Source organism: Manacus vitellinus, unplaced genomic scaffold (assembly GCF_001715985.3).
Source record: "Manacus vitellinus isolate BGI_N305 unplaced genomic scaffold, ASM171598v3 scaffold_3_pilon, whole genome shotgun sequence".
Lineage (NCBI taxonomy): Eukaryota > Metazoa > Chordata > Aves > Passeriformes > Pipridae > Manacus > Manacus vitellinus.
The window spans coordinates 25,258,822-25,280,782 of record NW_021940535.1 but is presented as its reverse complement, the minus strand read 5'-3'; the positions used below and the strand labels follow the sequence as shown (position 1 = coordinate 25,280,782).

Genomic DNA, 21,961 nt, shown 5'->3' with positions numbered 1-21,961 from the left:
GAAGCAAAATTACCATTGTTCTCACTGTGCCATATTTGGCTTTATATTCCCCTAAGCCTTAGTTCTCTCCAAGCCTTTCTTTGGCTTTGGTCTTCAAGTAATAGGTGTAACCTTCTTGCAGGAAGGAGAGTGTTGCTCATTTTAAAACAGCCTACCTGATGATATTCCTTGAACAAGTCTGGTACTTTTATTAGTGAATCGGGTCCTTCCAGTCACGTTCAATTCAGTTGATCTGTAAAAGCTGACATCCAGCTTTCTCTGTCTTTGGAGTCTATCATGTTTCCTCTATTCTGTTGAGTAAATGAGTGGAAGGGAAGAGAGGGGATAGGATAATATTAAAGAGACAGGATTCCTCCAATCTACTCAGAGCCAACACATTTCTGACCAAAGTGGTGTAGCTGAAGCTGCACCGGAAAAAGTTGCAGTTTCTGACACCACACGGTATCTTGGGGATTAGTGCATTAGTGAGAGTGTTCCCCCTGCTCCCACAAATATCTTGTCTCTCTGAGAATTTTCTGGGAGTGGGGGACAGGTAGTGGAGAGAGAGGAGGAAAGAGCAGGAATTGAAAAGTGCTTTTCTGTGTTACCTTGCATTATCTGTAAATATTTATTCTAAATCCCCAATAAAATTATATCAGTATGGGTCCCATTAAGTGGCATTCAATTTAGGTAAAGTGAGTAGACTTGAAGTTTCTGTACTGTATAAAGCCTTTTTATATGTGGGAAGCTGTATTTTTGGCTATAAGAATGAAGGCCAGCTGGTCTGTTTAAATACATACCAGAGTAATGAGATGGTCCAAAGTGGCCCCAACTCCAATGACAAAGCCCTGCCAAGCATGAAGTGTTGAATGCTATTGCTGCCTGTAACATCAGCGTCTTCCTGTTTAAGATCAGAGACACTTCCTGTTGGTTAATTTGGTTTGTGTGTAAGAAAATGTCTATATGTTCCTTTTCCACCAGTGTATGTTGTTCCTCAGCAAAAAACATGAGGAAATTACATATGTCTGCATCTTTCCTCTGAAAGAATACTTCGTAACATCTGAAAAATAAGATTAGTCATATAAGCAATTTTCTAAATAGCATTACTTTGAAGGAAAAGTGTCAATATAGAGTAAAATAATAGTGGTTATCCAGAAACTTGTGAAATCTCCATCTAATGGTAAGCCTGAAAACCATACACAGAGAAAATACCTTTAAAAATAGTTATGAGTATATGGAAGAAAATATAAGACAAAGCAAGAAAGTATCTAAGGGACAATGTAGAAAACTCTGAGAAAAAAAATAAGACTTCAAGTACTTTGTATTCACAACCATGTTGATGAATACAGCATGTGAAAAATTACGCTTTTGCAAGTGACCATGACCTTGATGAATAATTTGATTTCTAGAAAATGTTTTTTCTTTTCATTTAAAAGGAAAGAAAAAAAAATCCTTCTGGGCAAAGTACACTTTTCAGAAATGTAGCAAATTTTGTGGTAAAAGTACTTTTTTCAAGGGATTTCTGTATCTTTTATCCACTCAACCTATTGCTCCCATGAAAAACATAACCCCTCCAATTCATGTCTCCAGGCATTTTTTAACAAGATTTACCCTCCCTTCTTCCCCACATTTCACTTTTGCAAGAACTGAAAACTACTTTAAAGTTCTCGAGTAATCGTTTCAGTGGTGACATAATCAGATTGTTAATATTGCAAACTGAGCTGTTGTACAATCAGTAACAGTAAATTTTAGGTAGTGTATTTTCTTCATTCCTGCTATGTGTCAAACTGTGTGCTATATGCCTAATCTGGAGAGCTTTTCTAAAGGTTTTTTCATAGTGAAGGAGTGTAGATTTTGGACTTAGAGACAAACTTCATACTCCAAAGCCCGCTTCTCCTTTTAATTTATTCAAAACACCTCCATTTCCTTCTTTTTCTCAATTCCACCATTCCTGTGGAATGTAAGTAAAATAGGAACCAGGCTATCCTTACTGTTCTTAGAGGGCTAAGGAGTTTTAAAAGTTTCAAGTACCCTAAAAATACACTGAAAGGTAGAATATGATCAAAATAGTATGCTTTTTCATAGAGTGTAAGAAATTCCTTAAAAAGTATGTTATGCTATCATTTATTTTGTGAGCTCTATAAATGCAGCACATTGAGGCAAGTTTTCACCTCTATATTTAAGTATTTCTGATATTGTAGCACTTATTTTTATCTTCTTAGGAACAATCTTATTACTATGTAATAAGATTTACTGGGAGTGCGGAACTGTTTTAGTAGTATTATTAGTTTATTATGTTAACATTTTAGACCAAGTCCACTGACTATTATAATAAAAGTCAGTTGAAATAAATTACTTAGTAGAAAGGCAAAACCAATAGTTATTTTGTTAAAAAAAGTACTGTAGTATACTCAACCTTGATAGAGATGTGATATGTTTTCTAAGAAATCATACAAATTTCAAAGCAGAAAATTTAAAGTACCCCCAAATGTGTTTATAATTGTGGCAGAAAAGCTTGTAATGATTTTTTTTCCTTCCATGAAATGAAGTAATGGGCACTGAATTTGTTTTTCTGATAAGCACATTTACACCATAACAACTAAATGCTATCTTAAATGATACTTGAGGGTAAAATTGGCAGTGTGTATGCATGTGTTAGTACCATTTCCCATACATGTTAGAATGCTTTTGATAGAAAAATAATTGTCTTAAAAGGGTGGGATTCCATACTCATAGCATTTTGCTTTCTCAGTGTTGGTGATACTATTTTAAGTCATGCTGTGTTTTATTTTAAGCCCCGTCTTTGCAAATTAAACTCTACTTCCTCCTAATATATCATCTACAGTTATACAGCTCTTGGAAGCCAAATCAGTCCTTTAGCTATCAACTGGAATTTAGTAAATAAATTTGTTTTATGTTCACGAGGTGGGATGGTACCAACCAGTTTTGAGATCTGAGAAATAAATAAAAGGTAAAAGACAGTAATTTTTTTTATCATGCCAGTGTTTCCACAAGTAAGAGTCTAAAAAGACGGAAAAACATTTAATAGAAAATGCAGATTTTCTAAACTCTGTTACTTTTCAGAGTAGAATTGTTCTGTAAGGAGATATTCTGCCATTGTGTGCGCTACCTTGACCTATATTTCCATAGAAGGCTTTATATTTGCATACTGGCCTTTGGTTCTTTCAAGGTAACCTCTTCTTTCAACTATACTCTTTGAGAGATACATAGACCCATAATTTTTGAGCAAGCTTACCATAATTTTTAGCCAATACCTTTTCCTGTTAACCACTGAACTTTGAATTTTTCTCAGCTCTGAATGTGGACATGAATGTCCATAGTAGGTGTGTATATGCATTTGCCCATGTTTCTTGAAGTTGGATTATTCTATTTGACTATGCTATTAATTTTTAAGTGAATTCTGGAAACGACAAAGTAATATTTTTTCTCATTTTTTCCTGTTTGTTAGCTTCTCCTTATTTAGGTTCTTTTTATACTAATTCAGAGACACTGACTGAGGCATATCATAGATCAAATGTAGCAGAATCCTTATAATTACATTGAAACCACCTTTCTAAATAGTAAAAATAGAAGGATGAGCAGATATTGTAGTCAGTATTTCATATGCTTTTTGAGTGCTTACAATCTTGCAGTTTCAGCTGTAATAGAATTCAGGAAACTTACATGCAGGCTGCCAAACTAATTAGTCATTTAAAAAGGAACCCACAAATAATAGCCTTAGGCTATGAAAATGTCTTCAAAAGCCAAAAAAACCCCCAAACAAAACCCACCAAAAAAAAACAAGAAAAGAAAGAAAGCAAGTTGTTGGTGCTTCTAAAACTTTTCATTCAGTGGCACTTAGATATTCCTACAAATTTAACACTTTAAATTACTAACTTGGGTGCATCCATGGAAGACATTTAAACACTTTGGCATGTGCTTAAATTTAATACCATGTGCAAAGCCCAGTGAAATGACCATGATTTACAGTAGTGAGGATTTTGTATTGATGTGGTACCTTTTGCCCCTTGAAGAATAAAAAAAAAAAAAAGGAGATATTTTGGATCTCCAGAAAGCAAATAAGGTAACTATAAAATAAAAGGGCAGGAATATTGGCTGTGCTTATTAAAAATAAAGGAGAAATAAAATTTTTCAAAAGATATAAAAAGAAAACCTATAATGATAAAAGGAAATATATGAAAATAAAGTCTGAAAAGACAGAACTTATGTAACATATATAATTTAGAAAGTAATGCAGACAAAATTGCCAGAATTTAGATATGCCTTAGAGAGTAAATCCAGAACAAAGCTGATGGTCATATGACAACCAGCAAGGAGTTTTAGGGGAAAGTTCTCAAGTTTGGCCTTGATGAACTTGGGTCGACAGTAGAACTGGCATAAAGAAATGTGATGAAAGTATACAAAAATTCTAGTGAGACACAATATTATAAACTCAATTACTACAGAAAAAAATATTATCTGAGAGTCGTACAGAAATGCTATGTAGCTAAGCCCCCACTATAATAGCACTAGCACATTGTATATGTATTTCTTGCAAAATGCAATTTTTTATAACAACAAATAACAGTGCTTTTATGGTTGTTTTTTCTACTAGTTGAAGTAACGGACTTAGAGTCTTCTGCATTTTCTTTCGAGGTTTTTCAAGGGACAACTAAGTAATTTATTCAAGTCTTTTACCAGCTTTTAGATTTAGCTGACTCATCTGTGAAGTGGGTACAAGAAATGCCTGCTTTAGAGGACTATGCAATCAGAAACAGCTATACTGATTTAGACCAGCTGAAGATATGAGCCTTTCCATTTTTTGATGTTCTGAAAGTACTTTGAGATTACTAGATGAAAACAATGGAGGATTTTAGGGAAAGAGCAAATAATTTATCTTACTAAGACATTCTAATCTGCAGTTTTAGAACAGCGTGGATTATTTTTCTCAGTTACATAAATTATTGTCCTGGATTGGTATTCCTGCTCATTTCCTTTTTAAATTACCAACACAGCAAAAGAATTGTAGCTATTTGCATAATATGTTTAACTTTCTTTGGAGATTTCCAGCTCTGTGTAATGGTACTTGGAGAGTCATTTCTGGGTTGGGTACTTCTCTGCAATCTCTTCTGGGAGAACAAATGTTTGGGAGCATCCTAACCATGTGCTTTAGATGTACAAAAATAGAATGGAAGAATAAAAAGAAGTCCCTTGGTAGAATCTCTTTAATGTCTTGCATCTGATGTTCAGATTGGTGGGAAGGGGAGGATCGCATGCCTGATGTTTTCTCTAGAACTACACCCAACTGGAAGCCATCCCTTGGCTTCTCTGCAGACAGCAGCATACCCAAATGGAACATATTAATTCTTTGGGGAAATCTCCCTAGTGGGACAAAAAGAAATCTTTTCAGCTTCCCAGACACATTCTCTGTTCCCAGTACCTTCAGACTGAAAGAAGAATCTATGCTACGTTGGGCTGGAGGACACAGTTTCATTGTAACTGCAAGGTTTACCATGGATAAATAATTTCTGTGATGCAGCTGCTTAAGCTTTCAGGTTTTGACATGTTTATTAATGAAAATGATTTAGAAAAGAAAGAAAGAGTCAGCCAGGCAAGATGCCCCTGTAACTCTGCTGTCATCATTAAGTGAATATGCTGTACCAAGTATTTATGCTTCTATATGATTCAAGATCACAGAAAATAAATATCTCTTTTAGGTGTTTTATTTTCTTTGGAGAAGAGAGTGGAGGAGAGTGTGAGTCATAGTGGATGAATAAAATTAATTTCTCTTCTGACAAAAGCTGCTCATTTTGTCAGAGAAGTATTCTAGTGTTAACTTTGGTTTCCTGATAATCTCTGCAGCCTGACTGGCTTCCAACAGGAAGTGATGGGCTTCCAGTCCCCAGTCTGTACCTGTCTGGTGAACTATGGCCAGAAGCCAAATCATATTTCTTACTCCTGCTGTGTGTAAGATAATAACTGTTCCTATCTGGGTCTGAGTGCAGGCTGCCAGTGCACTTTGCAAAGGATTTCTGGTGAGTAGAGCTTTGACCCTTAGCACCATAACAAGACCTGGCAGCTGCAGGCTGACTTCTGAGCATAGGGTTGGTCTGAGGAATCTGGGAAGTTTAACATAAATATGTATTAGTGTGTGACCAATGCTAGTTGTTTGATTTAAAAAAAAAAAAAAAAAAAAGCCTATTTTCTCAGGATTCAGAGGGTTGCATTCTTAGGCAACTGAGAAGGAAAGTGCCATGTTTGTTGGAGCTCCTTTGGAGGTAGTTGGTGGATGATGTCTCTTTCTTACACCTTCCTGTGCCCTCCAGAGCATAGATGGGATAGAAAAGGTGCAAGATACAAGGTCTAATGATTCTCTGCTCCCAAGTGATAGTGAAGGATCAGGAGCTGTCCCTGCCCATCCAACTGTCCTGAGGTGGGAGAAGACTGTTTATGAGGGAGGAGTGATCTTCATGTTGCTTTGTGTAGGCTTTCTTTACAACAACTGGCCTCAAAACATTTTTTTATCCCTGCCTACAGCAGGGAGGATGGACGGGGTGATCTTTAAAGGTCCCTTCCAACCCAAACTATTCTAAGGTTCTATGATTCTGTGATTTTTCTAAAGACAGATATTCAGGGATAATGAAGGTGCTAAAGCCTGAGAGGTGGCCAATGACAAAAGGTTTTATTTATGTCCTGGTGAAATTAAACCTATATTTAAAACTGTGTGTATATGTCATTCCTTATAGAACTTCATAAGACAGGAAAGTATCTGTCAGGTTTTGTCTGTTTTGGGCCACAAAGGAATTACTGCCAAGGCAAGGCAAAAGTTGGAAATACCCTTCCTACATTAATGCCAAACTGAAATGCTGTGATGTTTTCCAGACGTTAAGCTGCTCTTTTCTGAGCAGAGATCTCTTAGCATTTATTCAAAAGAGGAACCTAAATGTCTGTATGGTGATGTAGAAGACCAGATTAAAGATTTAGGAACCAAAGGTCTATATGGTCTTCTCTGCAATTGATACACTTGTGGCTGTTATCCTTTTGAAAGACCAAGTAGTAGTCTTGGCTGCTGTAACAAGGACCATGGACTCCCCGAGATGTTTAAGAGAAGAATCAAGCTTGCTATCCTAGTAAACAGATTATGTTTTCCTTAATATCTTTCCAAAAGAAAAGTTCTTAGAGTTTCCCTTCAGTATTAAATTAAGAACAGTAAGATGGATGAGGTCTGACATTCTAATTCCCTCAATATTGTGGAGGATGAAAAATAAATGAAGAACAGAGAGCATGTAGGTTATCTCTTCCAGTACATTATATGCAGAGTAGCAGCAGCAAAGTTCTGACTTAGTTTGTGAGACAATATTATAGCAAAAGTAGGATGCCATTCTTCTGGTGAAATGTAACAGACACTGTGTACATTTTTGAAAGAAAAAAAGATTTCTTTCAGAAAAACCCTCTTAGCTGTTACTTTGGTCATGTGAATTCAGGTAATACTGAAAGCAGCAAAGAACAGTGAATTCTAAACGCTACCTCCAGTTATTAGCCTTATAGCCTTCTCCTTTCTTTAGCTGATATTCCTATATATCATTTCTGTAGAGATTTATGAATCTGCTACTATTTCCTGTTCAGTACTCTTAAAGATGTGTTAATAGCTGTTCCTGGTGCTTTGTGTTGAAAGACCTTGCTTTCAGTATTTAATAATTTTCTTAATGCTACTCAGTATGGCTGGCAGTTTTAATGTCAGACATATTTATTTGACAAAAATTTTGAATAGACTGTGTCTAAACAATTTTTGTTTCTTCTATGAATGAGATTAAGGGTCAAATGCATTGTTTTGCCCAAGTTATTAAAAAATGTGCTGACATCTTTACGCATTTGAGCAAGGTCTTGAAATGTGGTAGAAGTGTGGTAGATTTTCCCAATGTTCCAAATTATAGGACTCTCAAAAATGTCTTTGTATTTTAGCCTGGTTAGGTTTGTTACTACTCAGCAACTTGAGTTTCCACGGCTTCTGTCTGCACTGAACACACTCCATCCTCTGACTCCTGAACATAGTCTATGCTGTACTCTGTGGTGCTGCCACTTTGTTTGACATGAAGAAATAAAAAACAGAGCCTTACTTAAATTTGAGGAAATGTGAATGGAGAGGAGGAGGGCAAAAGCTCAAGTGGCTGCAGATAGGGAGGGTTCTTCACAGAATCCCTCCTTCTTTCAGTGTATAAGATATATGGTGCTATGGGGACAGATGAAGATTACGTATCAGCCACAGTCCTCATCAGTAATCAGGATCCATGCCACATGTGTTGCAGACGTGGGGAAGTTTGGAAAGTATGTGTTGCTTCAGACAATGAACATATAATTAGAGTATCAGAAGGTATGTACATAAGATAAGATGTGGTTGCATAGGAGATCTTTATTCCTGATATTGTTCCCTAACTTTGTGGAGATTATCCTGCAAAGCTGTTCAGTCACTGTAGTGCCTAATGCAAGTATTTGTATGTGTACTTCATGTGTTATATAGTTATACATCATGCAAAAAGAGGAAAAAAATCTAGAGGAGAAGTAATTGACCTCCTGCCTCAAGGCCATGTCAGTTTGAACTGTAGCAAGCTTGAAGGATATTTGTTTTACCTTTTATAAAAAAATAAAAGAAATTTTCTTAAACATATTATTTACATTATTAACTATACTTACTATTAAAAGCTTCTTCCAGTGTCTGAATTACAGCTTTTCTGCTGCAACTGCTTCAGGTCTTATCCACAGTGTAGCTACAGTACAGGTTATTTATTTCCTCTTGCAACAACCACTTACAGTTTGTCGACTCGTTTATTCTCATTTTATGCAAATCAAATAATTATGATTCTATTATTTATCCACTTAGATTATGGTTTTTTGAATTTTTTTTTTCTTTCTTTTTGATCTCTCCAGTTGGTCTAGGTCCTTCTTGAAGTCCAGTGCTCAGTATTGGAATCCATATTTCAGCAGAGGCCTATTAATGACATATTTAAAAAAAAGTAATATTAAAAAATTATATCACTATGCCTGCAGATATTTGTGGTGCAATTTCAGCAATATCACCAAAAAAATTGAAACTGCCTCCGTTCTTTTTTCCTAATGTAAAACTATATTCAGTGAAATGCTGTATGCCCTGACAAAGACTTTTTGCTTAGCCTGAATTTTTTTTTTTTTGACTAACAAGTAAAGGGAGCATTTTCCTAATAATAAAATTACCTTTGAGGGAAACAACATAAAGTTTATAAAACACAGATCAAAAACTAAACTAAAGAAAAACCCAGAGAATTGTTAAAATATATTTAATGTGATTTTTATTTTTTTGGCCACAGAAAACCTAAACCTTTCAACAAAAATATGATCTCTTTGGCCTAACTTGATTATAAAGTAAATTATTAAACATTGAACTCAAACAAATGGCATTACACATGCATAAAATTAATCTTCATATTCTGTCTGGTGTAGACCAACTGGGATTTCCTTGAGTTAATTTATTTGTAATAGAACATTCATTCCTGTATTTGCCTTTTAATGTTAGCGATATCCCTCGATTTAGCACAGCCACTACAGGCTCAGTGTTTGTCAAACTAGTGTAAAAGCTGTCCTTACACCTTCCCTTTGGAGTCAGCCTGAAAGAAGGCATGTGCAAGTGCAGAATGCAAGGGTTTATCTTCTCCTTCAATACATCTTTCATGCTTTGAGATTGGAGAAGGGCAAAACCAAAGCGATAAAATATCCCCACATAATTTTGTCAAGGAAGGGGTTAAAAAAAGTGGAATCTTTGTGACTGTGAGGAGCTGAATTATCTTCCTGACACCAGCAGGGGTTGCTGTCACTAGTTTGTGGTTGTCACATTCCTGTTATGCTTGACCTTGGAAAGGCTTGACAACATAGTCTGGATTTGATTAAGGGAATTTCATGTTTTTCCTTTGCTAGAGTCACCCCCCACCTCGACAAACATTTAAAAATGTTAAGAAGTAAAAAAAAAGTTTGGAAAGCAAACATTTTCCCAAAAGAAATTTATAGTTCAAATTTACACCAAGTTCGCACTAACTGGAGCAGTCCGGGTTTCCACTCAGGCTTTGAGAGCTCTCTGTAAGCCATTAGTCACTTCCTTGGAAGAGGCAGCTTTTTATAGGCAGCAGGATAAAACAGACACAGATGTGTAAGTAATATTAGAGGCTTTCACATGTACCTGCATTTTTTTTCCTCAGTCTTAGAAAAAAATAGTAACTATAGAAAAAATTAATTGAAGCCTTGGGCTTCGTTTTGAACAGCTACCATGGAGATTGGTTTAATTAAATAAAATATGTTGTGCTGTGGTTTTTTTGTGATTGTGACAATTTATATCATGAAGATAGAAGTTCTTTTGATTTTAACATGTTGGGGGTTTTTCCCTCTACAGGACTGTGATTATGCCAGCTGCCAACGAGTTTGATCCAGAGATTGTCCTGGTGTCAGCAGGATTCGATGCTGTAGAAGGCCACGACCCTCCTCTGGGCGGGTACAAAGTCACAGCTAAATGTAGGTATCATCATAGGCACATGTTTCTGAGTTGGTATTTTTTTAGTTAGGAACCTTATCATAAGTCCAGTTTACATCCATGTCTCTGTTTTGTGAAATGACAGCTGTGTCACTGAGGGCAGGAACTGTCCATCAGTTAATACCCAGAGATGCCCATGGAGCTGCAGAGTTCATCCAGCTCACGGGACAGGGTGGAAATGAACATGTTAGCATTTCTGGCTCACTCCTTTCTGTTCCTCTTTGCACTTTTGTCTTGACTTTTTAAAGTATTACTTTTCTGGCATTCAAATAACATTTTAGAGGTTTCATGCTTTCAATAGGCCCCATTTTCTAAAGGCTGGAGTAAGTTATTTCTCTTTAAATATATATTGAAGATTTTAGACTTTGGAAGCATAAATCCGATCTCATATTGCTCTTTAGTTATTGTAATCTTTTCAGCTTCATGGCATTAATCCTGAATTACATCAGTTTTACGAGGGCCAAGGTTTTCTAAAAGACTGCTCTGTTGGGTCTCAATATTTGGATGTCCATTTCAGTCTTCCAAAATGTGTGTTTGTGGCAGAGATTTAATACTTTCTGAAAAACAGGTCTGTCTGACATGTCTCATATATAGGACTCTAAAATCACTAGCTCTTACAGAGTATTGTGACCAAACTGATTCTGAACCTGGGATGTTAAGCAAGGCTGGGTGATCTTGTAACTCTCTGTGCCGTAATGTGCACTGTAACATCATTATGTATCAATTGCTTTCTATGGAACAACACAAAATGGTTTCCTAATGCAATGCTGCGAATAATTTTTTTCAGTATATCTACTTTTATTCATTGCATCTCAAGAGGTACCATAATACCATGTCAACATCAAATATGGATCTCTGCTGCTAATGGCAAATGCCTTGGAAAAAGTCTGGAGAAGTTAACGAGACCTAATGGCATTTAAAACACTGCACAACTGCCTTTTGTTACAGATCAGTAGACTAAAGTTGTTGTTTGCCTCAGGAGGTGCAGGGAAGAGATGCGTACTTTTATTTTCATTCTCACTGAATGCTCAACAGGTTCCCCTGAATACCAAGGACAAAAAGACTGATGTAGAACTAGAGTGACTCTCCATAGTGATGTGCTGTGGAAGGGGAGAATGTAGAGAGCAGTGCAAGGGTCTACCCAAAGACACTTACACAGGTGCTAATGCACAAGTGGGTTGGAAAGGGAATATCCCTGTGGTTGCAAGTAAGACCTATTGAGTTTTAGCACAGCTTTTCAGTTCAATGCAGTGGTTGCACTAGAGAGGAAAGAAATATAGCAGGCTGTATGTACGTTTGATATAATTTTCCTGTGTATTATGACTTTTAGTAAAACATTGTGCATGACGAGGTAAGAGATTTACTCACTGGTTTTTAGCATTTGTGGTGCCTGGTCAGAGGCAGCATTCCATGAGCTTATAAGGTGGGGAGATGAGCTTTCAACTGGTACAAAACAGATATTTTGTTGAGTATCATTGTAATAACTCTCTTTATTTAGCAGCTGAGAAAGAATTCTGCATGTCCCTTAAGGATGTGTGATGCTTTGGAAGATGCTTTGGAATATGTAATATTCTGGCATAGCAGCTTCAACAACTTTACTAGAAATTGCAGCAGAGAAAAACTGTTTGACATTGGAATTAGTGTTAATTTTCATTCATGAGTTAATTAATTAACTTAATAACTTTTTTAAAAACTGAAATCATAATATATTTTTTAATATTAGAAGGTACCCATCTGCTGCTGCACGTGTCTGTAAGCAAAAAAAAGTGATTTACAGTAGGTGGCTCTTGTTTAAATTAAGGGAAAAGCCAAGATAGACCCAGAAAATGATCACGCACCTGAGGGATGAATAAAGCCTTTTGTACAGAGCCAGAGGAATTTATTATTTCCCCAAAACAAAATTCTCCACATTCCACCATACCATTTTGGAACATAACATACTGTATGTGGTATGCAGAAAAATGAACAGTCTATTAAAAAAAATAAGGTCCAAAGAGAACTTTCATATTAAAGACTAAAAATAGATATTCATGTAAAGTTTTAATATAATTGGTTTGTAATAATTAGAAATTATGCACCAAACAAGTAAATGCAAGGTAAAGCTTAACCTGTAAATATTGTTTCTTTATAAATCCTTAACTATTTGTGTACACTTAATACACTGAATTTTCTGATTTCTGTGGCTTAATACAAACTTTACACTTATAAATTAGGGAGATATTGTCGTCAAAGGAGAGAATATGGGCCCTTGGCTACTAACATTGCTGTTAAAGAGAGTTAGGAAGCCACTGGATGCTTGAAAATGAATTATTTATATCTTTCCCTCAGAGTACAATCAAAGAGAAAAAACTAAAATTAAAATGTATTAACCAATCAGCCTTTCCAAGTAAGGAAGGATGAAGGATGAAGATAACAGATTGAACTAATTACAGCCTTGGAGTAAACATATAGCAGGTGATTACAGAAAAAAAAGTTCTACTAAATCTACACAGTTTGAATTATAAATTATAATCTGCTTTAACCCAGAATTTTAATTTTTTTCTATATTGACATACAGTCTTACTTACTGAGAAGTTGCCACTTCTGATTGGTAAATAAACGTGTATCAGCAACAAAATAATCATATATATTTTTGCAGCTGATTTGAAAACCATGAGTCTGATGTGAATGTCAAGATTTCTGACAGTGAGGTGACCCTCAGCTCCTCTAGAAGGCTGTAGGGTGGAGTCTGGCCAGCTGAGATCAGTGATGATTGCAGAGCTTGGAGATATCTCACTTGCCTAATTTATCTCCAGTCATATTTAGTAATGAACTAACTAATGTTTTTTTTTTCCATTGGAAAAAAAGAGAGATAGCATTTAAAGAAGATTGGAAGGGAATTTTGAATCTTTCCTGTCTTACCGTACTTTTCAGATAACTTGCCCTAAGTAAATCTATTTCTCCAACTGCCTTTGCAATTTGTACTAAAAATTGTATTGGCAATAAAATATAGGAAAAATATTGGCAGAAGAAATAAAGGGAATAAAGGAATTTTGTATTAAGAATAGTAAGGAAGTACCTAAACAGTATGAATCTACTTTTTCCTGTTATCCTGATGATCCTTAGATAGATCATCAGAAGATAGAGATGATACATTTTGTGCTTTATTTTACAGTTAATTTTTATATCATCTGCTAAAATGTATGGTATTATCACAGTATTTGAATTTTACATAGTGGACGAGTCCAAAGAAAAGCTACCAGATCTGGTCATAAATTTGCAAGTTGTTAGATCTTGTAAGAGCACTGTTTTTAAATTTAGCTCTGCTGAATGATCTCCATGTAACATTATCCTACTTTGTTTTATAGAACAACCCTTAGAATAATGCTTGCATTAAAGTCACCGAGATCACTTTACTGTTAGAGTAAATATTCTAGATAATTGTTCGTTAAATGATGACCATTCCGTAAAAAGAATAAAGTAAATAGGAAAATGTCAAGCCTGAATGAAGATTTTTTTCGAGGTACTTAACTTCCTGAAGCACTTTATTTGTTAAGGGCTCGGATGATTTACTGGAGTTTTCTTGTTGTTTTATTCTCCTATTCCAAAGATGCTATTTGACACCAGAGTGCAAAATAAAATCAGCAATTAGCAGTAGGAAAGGATACCACTGTGGGCATTTAAAGGGTAAATGATATTTTGTCTCATTGGATACTTGTCTTCTGTTATGCCAAATTTGTAATGAAAAGTTACTCCAGTGTCTAGAATATAACTGACTTTATCTAAGCTGATTTGCAACTTTTAATGTTTTTATTTGAGAAAATAACTCCCTTAACTTATAAAAAGCTGCATTGTGCTGTATACACTTTATTCAAATGGGACCAATGAAAAAAGTGCTAAAGTTATGAGCAGTTCCTCTCCTCAGGGAGTCCAGGTTATTTCCAAAGAATATGTCAGCATAAGTGGTAGAAATTAATGTGCAAAGAAGGCTGCTTTTTTTACATGTAGCAAACAGGTCTTCCATTAAGGAGTCTCTTCTTGTGGGTGAAACTGATACTTCTCAGAATACAAATAAGAGTAACAGGTTGAACTTGGGTGCCTATCCTGTTGGTCTCTGCTTTGCCCTGCACATTTCAGTTCCAATTTCCCACGGGGAGTAATGATTTTTGATAACAAGATCTCTCAGTGTAACATAAAATTCTATAAAAAGATAAAATATCTAGCATCTGGGAATAAGCAAATTCAGAAGTAATGGGCACAGTTTTAATAAGGAGATGACTGACTGCTGAAATAAATGATCTAGCATGGTGTGTTAGCCATCACTGGAAGGCTTTAAATGAGACTTCTAAATATATGGCATCCTTACAATTAGGTATGCCATAGCACACTCAGACCTTAGAGGCTTCATGCAAAAATCAATTAATGACATTTCTCTTCAGTGACCAGTCTTTTCTTGAGTCTTCACAACTATCCTGCCATGTGTTGGAATTCTTTTCAGTTTCCCACTGTGTATCATGTATAGTATATGTGTTAGACACAGAACAAAGGATAATGCTAGAACTGCATATTGCTGAATTCAAATGCAGAACTGCTTAGGGTCTAAGTCTGGTACTTCAGATAAGTTTCAGAATGCAAGTTAGCCATGTGCCAGCTTTGCTATTTCTAAAATATTCTGTGTGACTATTCTGAGTGTTTCAAGTACTAGAAATGATATATATGTTTGTTGGGTTGTTTGTTTTTTTTCCTGGAACTACTTACTTTCTAAAGAAGTCCTCAAATAATATTGTAACTCTCTACTGGACAGGATCTTGGACTGACTGTGAGTTGTTCAGGGTGGAGTGATTATGTCTTTTGGTAGGGACTACACTTTCTTGTGACTCTCTGAAAGACTTCCCTGACACTTGACTCCAAAAAAGAATCCTAATTGGGACTAACGGGGCTAAAGTAATAGGTATATGTTAAAGGAAGGCAGGCAAAAGGAGTCCTTGCAAATTGACAGCTGACTAAAGAGAATAATAGTTTTGGCTTTGGTAGCCAGTTTGGTAGCTGTTTTAATACAGTCCAGTTTCTAAAAATAGCATTGCAAGCTGTTATGATGCCATGTCTAATCTCTTCACAAGCAAGAAAGTCTTTTTTACTCAACTATCAGCACAAGAAGCTGTGATCTTGGTAAGTCTGGCACTGATGGCCTATGAGTAGTTTCAGCAGCTCATTGCCACACAAAAGGGTGGTTGCACGCTGCTTCCCCTTCTGAGTTGTCTGTTACTTACCTTGGACTGGCTTTGGTTCTGTCAGATCTCTCTGTAAACACATTCAGCGTTAACTCACCAACCCATCAGAAAACTTAGTCAAAAAAGCGGAGAGATTTCTGTTGGGCTACAAAGCTGAATCAGATTATGGAGGGACCAATGTGTGCCAGGGCAGTAGAGAAAGGAAGAGATTGTGTAGGATACCTTTTGGTAGCAGAAAACTGTTAAATTACCTCAATTGCCACAGATCGCTTCTTGTCTGAATTCTTTTGAGTTCAGAGATTTGATTTTTTTTTTTAGCATAATTTGGTTATTTTTGTGGCACTTGAGGTGATAAGATGGTTATCTGGCAGGATAGATCTTGAGTTTTTGACTCAGAGCTAAAAGCATCGGAGATGGCTTGGAGAAATATCATTGATACAGTTTTTCAAAGGGGAGTCTTCTCATTTGTATCAGAAATGTTCTTTTTGTTCCTTTTGTTTCTTTGAAACTGCATGGTACCCAGTGACTGGCAGTAAGAAAATGCAGCATTAAGAATTTACTTCCAGTTGTTCACTTTGGAAAGGAAAAGGGTTTTCTCTGGAGTGATTTCTTGAATACTAATTAAATGGTAGCTTGGTACAATACAAAAGGCATCAAAAGAGATGACAAATTCATTGATGACCAACACTCAGACATGATTATTTTCACAGGATTTATTGGGAGAAAGAAAACAGTTTGGTTTCTTCTTCCTCCTAGCCCACAGCAGTCATTGCCGTATCATATCCTATAGTTTGGACATGGCCATTGGATTGCCCAGCCTCACAAGTTAGATTATGCTGTATTTACTCCGGCATTTGTACTCCTTAAATTTGCTCTTGCAGTGCAGATATTGGTGAATTATTTGCCAGTAACCCCGGCATCTGGTACATTATTTTTGTGTACACTACATTTACATTATGAATATGAAATGCAGAAAATTTCAGAAATCATATTTTGTTAGGAAGAGCAGTCTATTGAGCAGAGATTGGAATTCACTGTAAAAAATTACTGTCCTCTCAAGGATATAGCATAGTAGAAGACAAAGGCAAAGGTGAAGATAGAGGAGGAAAGTCCTTTTTTTTTTTTTTTTCCATTTAAAGAAGGAATTAGTACTTGGAGAAATTCAGAAAAGTTCTAAGGTTTGGTTGAGGAATCTGCTTTCACATACTGTTAAGTAAGCTTGTGTCAATGGCTTGGACTATGGATTTGAACCAAGAGGAGACAGTGAACAATTCACCTCATTTACTGAAGCTAGGAAAATCCTCATCTTCAGACTTCAGGGCACTCATGTCCAATGGAATACGTATTTAAAACACATCTGAAGGATTCAGAAATCTTAGCAGTGATTTTGTTATTGCCCAGTTTTCAATGACTGTCTCGCTAACTGGTGTATCTTCCAGAAAGGGTCTGCCTGAACAGAAAGTGAGTGCAATTAGAAATATTAATAAATAAGCACTGATTTGACCTGCTTTTTTGCTTTCACTTGGTCTGTCTTTCTGCAAATGAGCCAGGAGAGATTTCCATTTTCCACTCCCACTCCTGCCTCACAAAGAGAAAATCTGTCTGCTGGCTAGTTAACTAATTTGTACAAGTGAAAAACCACCTGTATACTGTGTTCAGATATACAGGGCCGATCCATCTGCAGAATGCATCACGTGCCTGTTCCTTGATTTAGGGCAATTGCTGGGAACAGAGCAGAGGATAGATCAGAATGGGGAAAAAAAGAGGATCTACAGAACCATTAAGAATTATTTTCCCTTTTTGGTCATCTTTCCTCATCTCTTCACCTACCTCCTGTTATGTTTTCTTTCATGCTACAGTAGTGACATTGGCTAATGACAAAAACTGATGTGTAGGATGCAATAAAGGTAAAATTGGTGGCATCTTCTCTCAGTTTTGGTTAAACTTATGAAATCTTTTTCCTTGTTAAAACCAAAACACTGTCACTTAGTAGAAGAAAGGAAAGAGCAAAGTATTTTTTTGCATAGGCAGTATTAATCTTGTCAGATTGCAATTTAAATACAGCAAATTAAATATAAGATTTTCGGGCTGTTTTGAAACTAATGGAACTTGACACAGTGTTCAGCAACTTGCATGTGCCTTCCACAGGATTGGATCCTGAGAGAAAATTGTTGAAAGACATCTCCAAATGTGGAGTTCTCCATAACAATGTGTCTGATCTTTTATAGCATCGTTGCATTGGGAATTAGGCTTGTCTTTGGGAATTTGTAAAGTCTTTAGTAGAAGAGCATGATTGATGTCTTAGAATTTAACTATTCTCTGTAATAAATAGAAATGTGCCACAAGTATTTACTTGGTTGTGCCATGGGAAAATTTTTAACATATTGTTCACAGCTTCAAAATGCTATAAAAGAAGGCATGTAATTTGAAGACCGGACTATCCTTTGTGATTTCTAACCAATAGATTGATTAATATCTTTCAAAAGAGACAGCAGCCAAAATGTTTACATCTCATTAGGCAGAGAAGAAGGGATCACAGACAATTTTGATTATGAGCTTGGATGGTTCATTTCTTTGAGCTTCACATCCCTACTGGTTAAGGCAGACTGTAACTTTAAGACATTATCTCTTGCCTGTGGAAATAAACAGACAGTTATGCTTTTTATGGTGGGTAGTTCTCAAACCAACAGGGGATTAGAAGATATTAGCTGGAGTTTGTGGTTCCCTGCTGAACTGTCATGGGCTCCATGGATTCCTGTCCTGAATATTTCACAGAGCAAACACCTCTTATCTGAGGTGATATTCTCACACTGGCCTCTTGGCCATGGACTTCAAAAGCTGATCACAGGGAGGGCTAGAGAGGCAATAACCCTTAATATAACAGTGTCTCCTGATAGAGATAGACAAGGTAAAGGTAAGGAGTCTCTGAAGTTTGCTTTTGTGTGTTTAGCCCCATGGGGTGATAAGGGGCCATCTGTTTTTTCAGTCTGCAAACTCATCTTTTTCACACTACCCCAGTATCAAGTACACTTTCGGTCTGACTGGTATCAGCACAAGCAGTTCCTCTCTAATCTGAAGAGACTTTCTTGGTATTTTTAGCTTTGATCCCAGCAATTGTCTTAGTTGCTGTTGTGTTTGTTTTTTTTTTTAACCCAAGCAAACATATAAAATAAAATTTAAAACATTAACTTCAAGGTACTACTGTCTAAAAGAAAATAAATTATTAAAATAGGTCTTATAACAGGTATGTTAATTACTTGTGAGCAAAGGGAATTTTTTGTGCTTACCTATGTGATTAAACCCAAACCATCAATTCATAGTAGCAGTTTCAAGAAGTCGCATATTATGCATCACCACACAAGGATGCTTGCATCTTAATTAATTGTTCAAACAGAATGTCAGTACTACCAATTTCTAGAAGTTAAAAAAACACTGCTTTAGAAGTCAAAAATATTGTGAGAGCTATTAAATTGCTACTCAAATTTATTTTTGGAGTTCCCAGGACACCATTCCTTCATATTTAAGTTTTTCCCTGCAGCCATTTTTTTATCAACCGAACACTCAGATTCCATTACAGTCTCCTGATCATAATAGGTTTAATGCAAACACTGAATACAAGGAAAGCTACAATAAAATGGTGCATGTTGCCAACATTGGCACATTTAAAAAAAAAATAAAATTATTACCTTTGTTTGTTGTTTTGGGGAGTGGTGATGGTGGCTGTCTTTAAGGAAATTGTTCTTGCTTATACCAACTAATTGCCATAAAATTTCTGGAAATGCAAGGATGTTGGTCCTAATCCCCCAAGCTTTTACTCACTTTGAGCAGTCCTATTGATTGAGACCACTCCACCACCCTGATTAAGATTTAGTGAAATAAGTAATGTTTACAGGGCAGATTTTGCATTGTAAGTATTAATATGGTACAAAAACATGCTAAAAACTCTTCAAAAGCATATTCACATGAGAAATACTCAGTGAAGTTTTGTAGAATTAATTTGGAAAGCAATAGGAGCAGTTCTACTGTAAAATAAATCCATCTGAAATGAATTTAGTAGTAATTTATTTACTTCAGATTCCTTCTTTTCTCCCCATCATCAATTATGATTCATATACACTAAAATGGACCAAGGGACAGATCTTGGAAGTTCTTCTTCTTTGGAAGAAGAAACTAAAATTAGCTAAGTATTCAGAACAACAAAATATTGCTAGTTAATAAAAAAATCACTTCATGGTTTCTGTTTATGATGGTAAATTAATTAAATATTTGTTTCCTTTGATCCAAAGTCCTATCCCTTTTTCTTATATTCCTCTCATTAAAAAAAAAAAAGGTTCTCTCTTTTGGCTTCTGGCATTGCATCCATTCAGAGGCAGTTTGTTAGTGCTAGCTGGTTTCTAAATATTTTTTGCTTACTTAAAATGGATTAGCATTTTCCAAAAGCAAAATAAAATAAAGCTGTTCCATTTAATAATCCTTCAATACAATGAAGAGGTTGTAAATGTGCTGGCTTTCAAAATTATTTTCCTAATATGATAAATTAACATCAGATATGAATTCAGTGATTTAGTTTTATGGAAATATGATCACTCACATGTATTTCCATATAATTTAGGTTTCCATTTGTGATTGCATTTTAGGTATATTGTGTAGGTTCTTCTGCTTCATCTTCTTATTAAGCAAAGTTGAAGGTTTGCAAAAAATAAATTGTTTTGCATAGTATTTTTATGCTGTCAAAAGAAATTATCAATTTAAAATAATGCATATAAATGTCAATAAAAATTGATATATCCACAAATTTGTCTTATCTTGAAAATTTTCATATAGTATATTTCTTTTTAAATTAAAGACAAACAGAATTATTATTTATTTCTGTTAAAAGTTTCAATTTCTCCAAAACAATGGAAAAAATTACCTGAATATCTTTTTTTTTTTTTTAGAGAAGAGGTACTGACTATAAACAAGTCAAATCCAATTGTTATTATTTGTATTGATTTTATTTCTGTTAAAAGAGGCAGTATCTGTAGTCTCAGGAATTCTTTATTTTCACCTGAAAGTTATAGAAGCATATTTTTATGGTTCCTACAGGAAAAGATATGCAGTAAAATTGTTTTTGAATACGACTGCTCTGTGTACTAACAGATTTACCAGGGATTTCAAGAAATTTTGTCAGCTTTGAAATAGTTGCGTAATTATGTCCAATGTTTCAAAACATGTTATCACAGAAGTAAAAGTGGGAAAGTGGAACCTAGTATTGTTGAAACTTCAGAAGCCAACATGCACAGGTTAATTTTTCATTCACTCAAATATTTGAGTAAGCAACCTCCTTTAATCTGCATCAAGCCCTGGGAAAAACAGTAATGAAAATCCATTTATCAAGTAATAAGATGTAATTTCAAAACTTGTGATTTAATTAACAAATATGCTACATCAAAGGAATTAGTTATCAAACAATTGTGGTATTTATATGATCTCGTAAACAAACGTTTATTTTTCTAGTGGCATTAACTGCATCAACTATAGCTTTGTAGAATACATATGAGGACAGGGCATATGTTCTGAACTATGTAGTTTTTTTCTTTTGACCCTTTTTGGGTGCATATATTCCCACACCCAGTGCACACCTCTGGGAATTTCCCAGCATGACTTTTGAGGAAAAACGTCACAGTCACAAAAGTTGAAGATCTTTAAGGGATGTGGAAAAAAGTAGTAGTTCTGAAATGTTTCAGTGCTTCCAATTCAGGGGTTTTTTTTTCAAATCACATTACAAATTTGAAAATTATCTAAATGGACCTTTTTTTTATAATGTCTTATGTTACTGATAGAGTAAAGAAGATTGCTTTAAGAAACACTTAAGAGGGTCTGTGCAGTTTTAATAGCTTGAGTGAAACAAAACACCAAACAGGATGTCTTTGTCCCCTTTGAACTTGAGGCATCACATTGACGTGAAGCTACTGAATTCTGATTAGTTATGTGATGCTGAACTGCCAGTGGCACTTAATGAAGATAAGTTTTTATGCAGTGCTTTCAAAAAATAATTGGAAATTGAATCTGATCAAATTTAGTACTCTGTTACAGTCATAATAAAGTTGGACAATCAAGAAAAAAGAAAGAAGAAAGGAAGGAAGGAAAAGAAAAGAAAAGAAAAGAAAAGAAAAGAAAAGAAAAGAAAAGAAAAGAAAAGAAAAGAAAAGAAAAGAAAAGAAAAGAAAAGAAAAGAAAA

General features: G+C 35.4%; 1 protein-coding gene across 9 annotated transcripts in view; it reads left to right on the top strand.

The window, feature by feature from the left end:
- Window positions 1-21,961, top strand: part of HDAC9 (histone deacetylase 9) — a 423,755-nt gene that overhangs the window by 355,600 nt on the left and 46,194 nt on the right. For all 9 annotated transcript variants that reach the window (XM_029961711.1, XM_018075494.2, XM_018075493.2 and 6 more), the window contains one exon: window positions 10,394-10,512. In XM_029961711.1, the coding sequence (XP_029817571.1) occupies window positions 10,394-10,512 (119 nt within the window). The remainder of the gene's footprint in view (window positions 1-10,393; window positions 10,513-21,961) is intronic.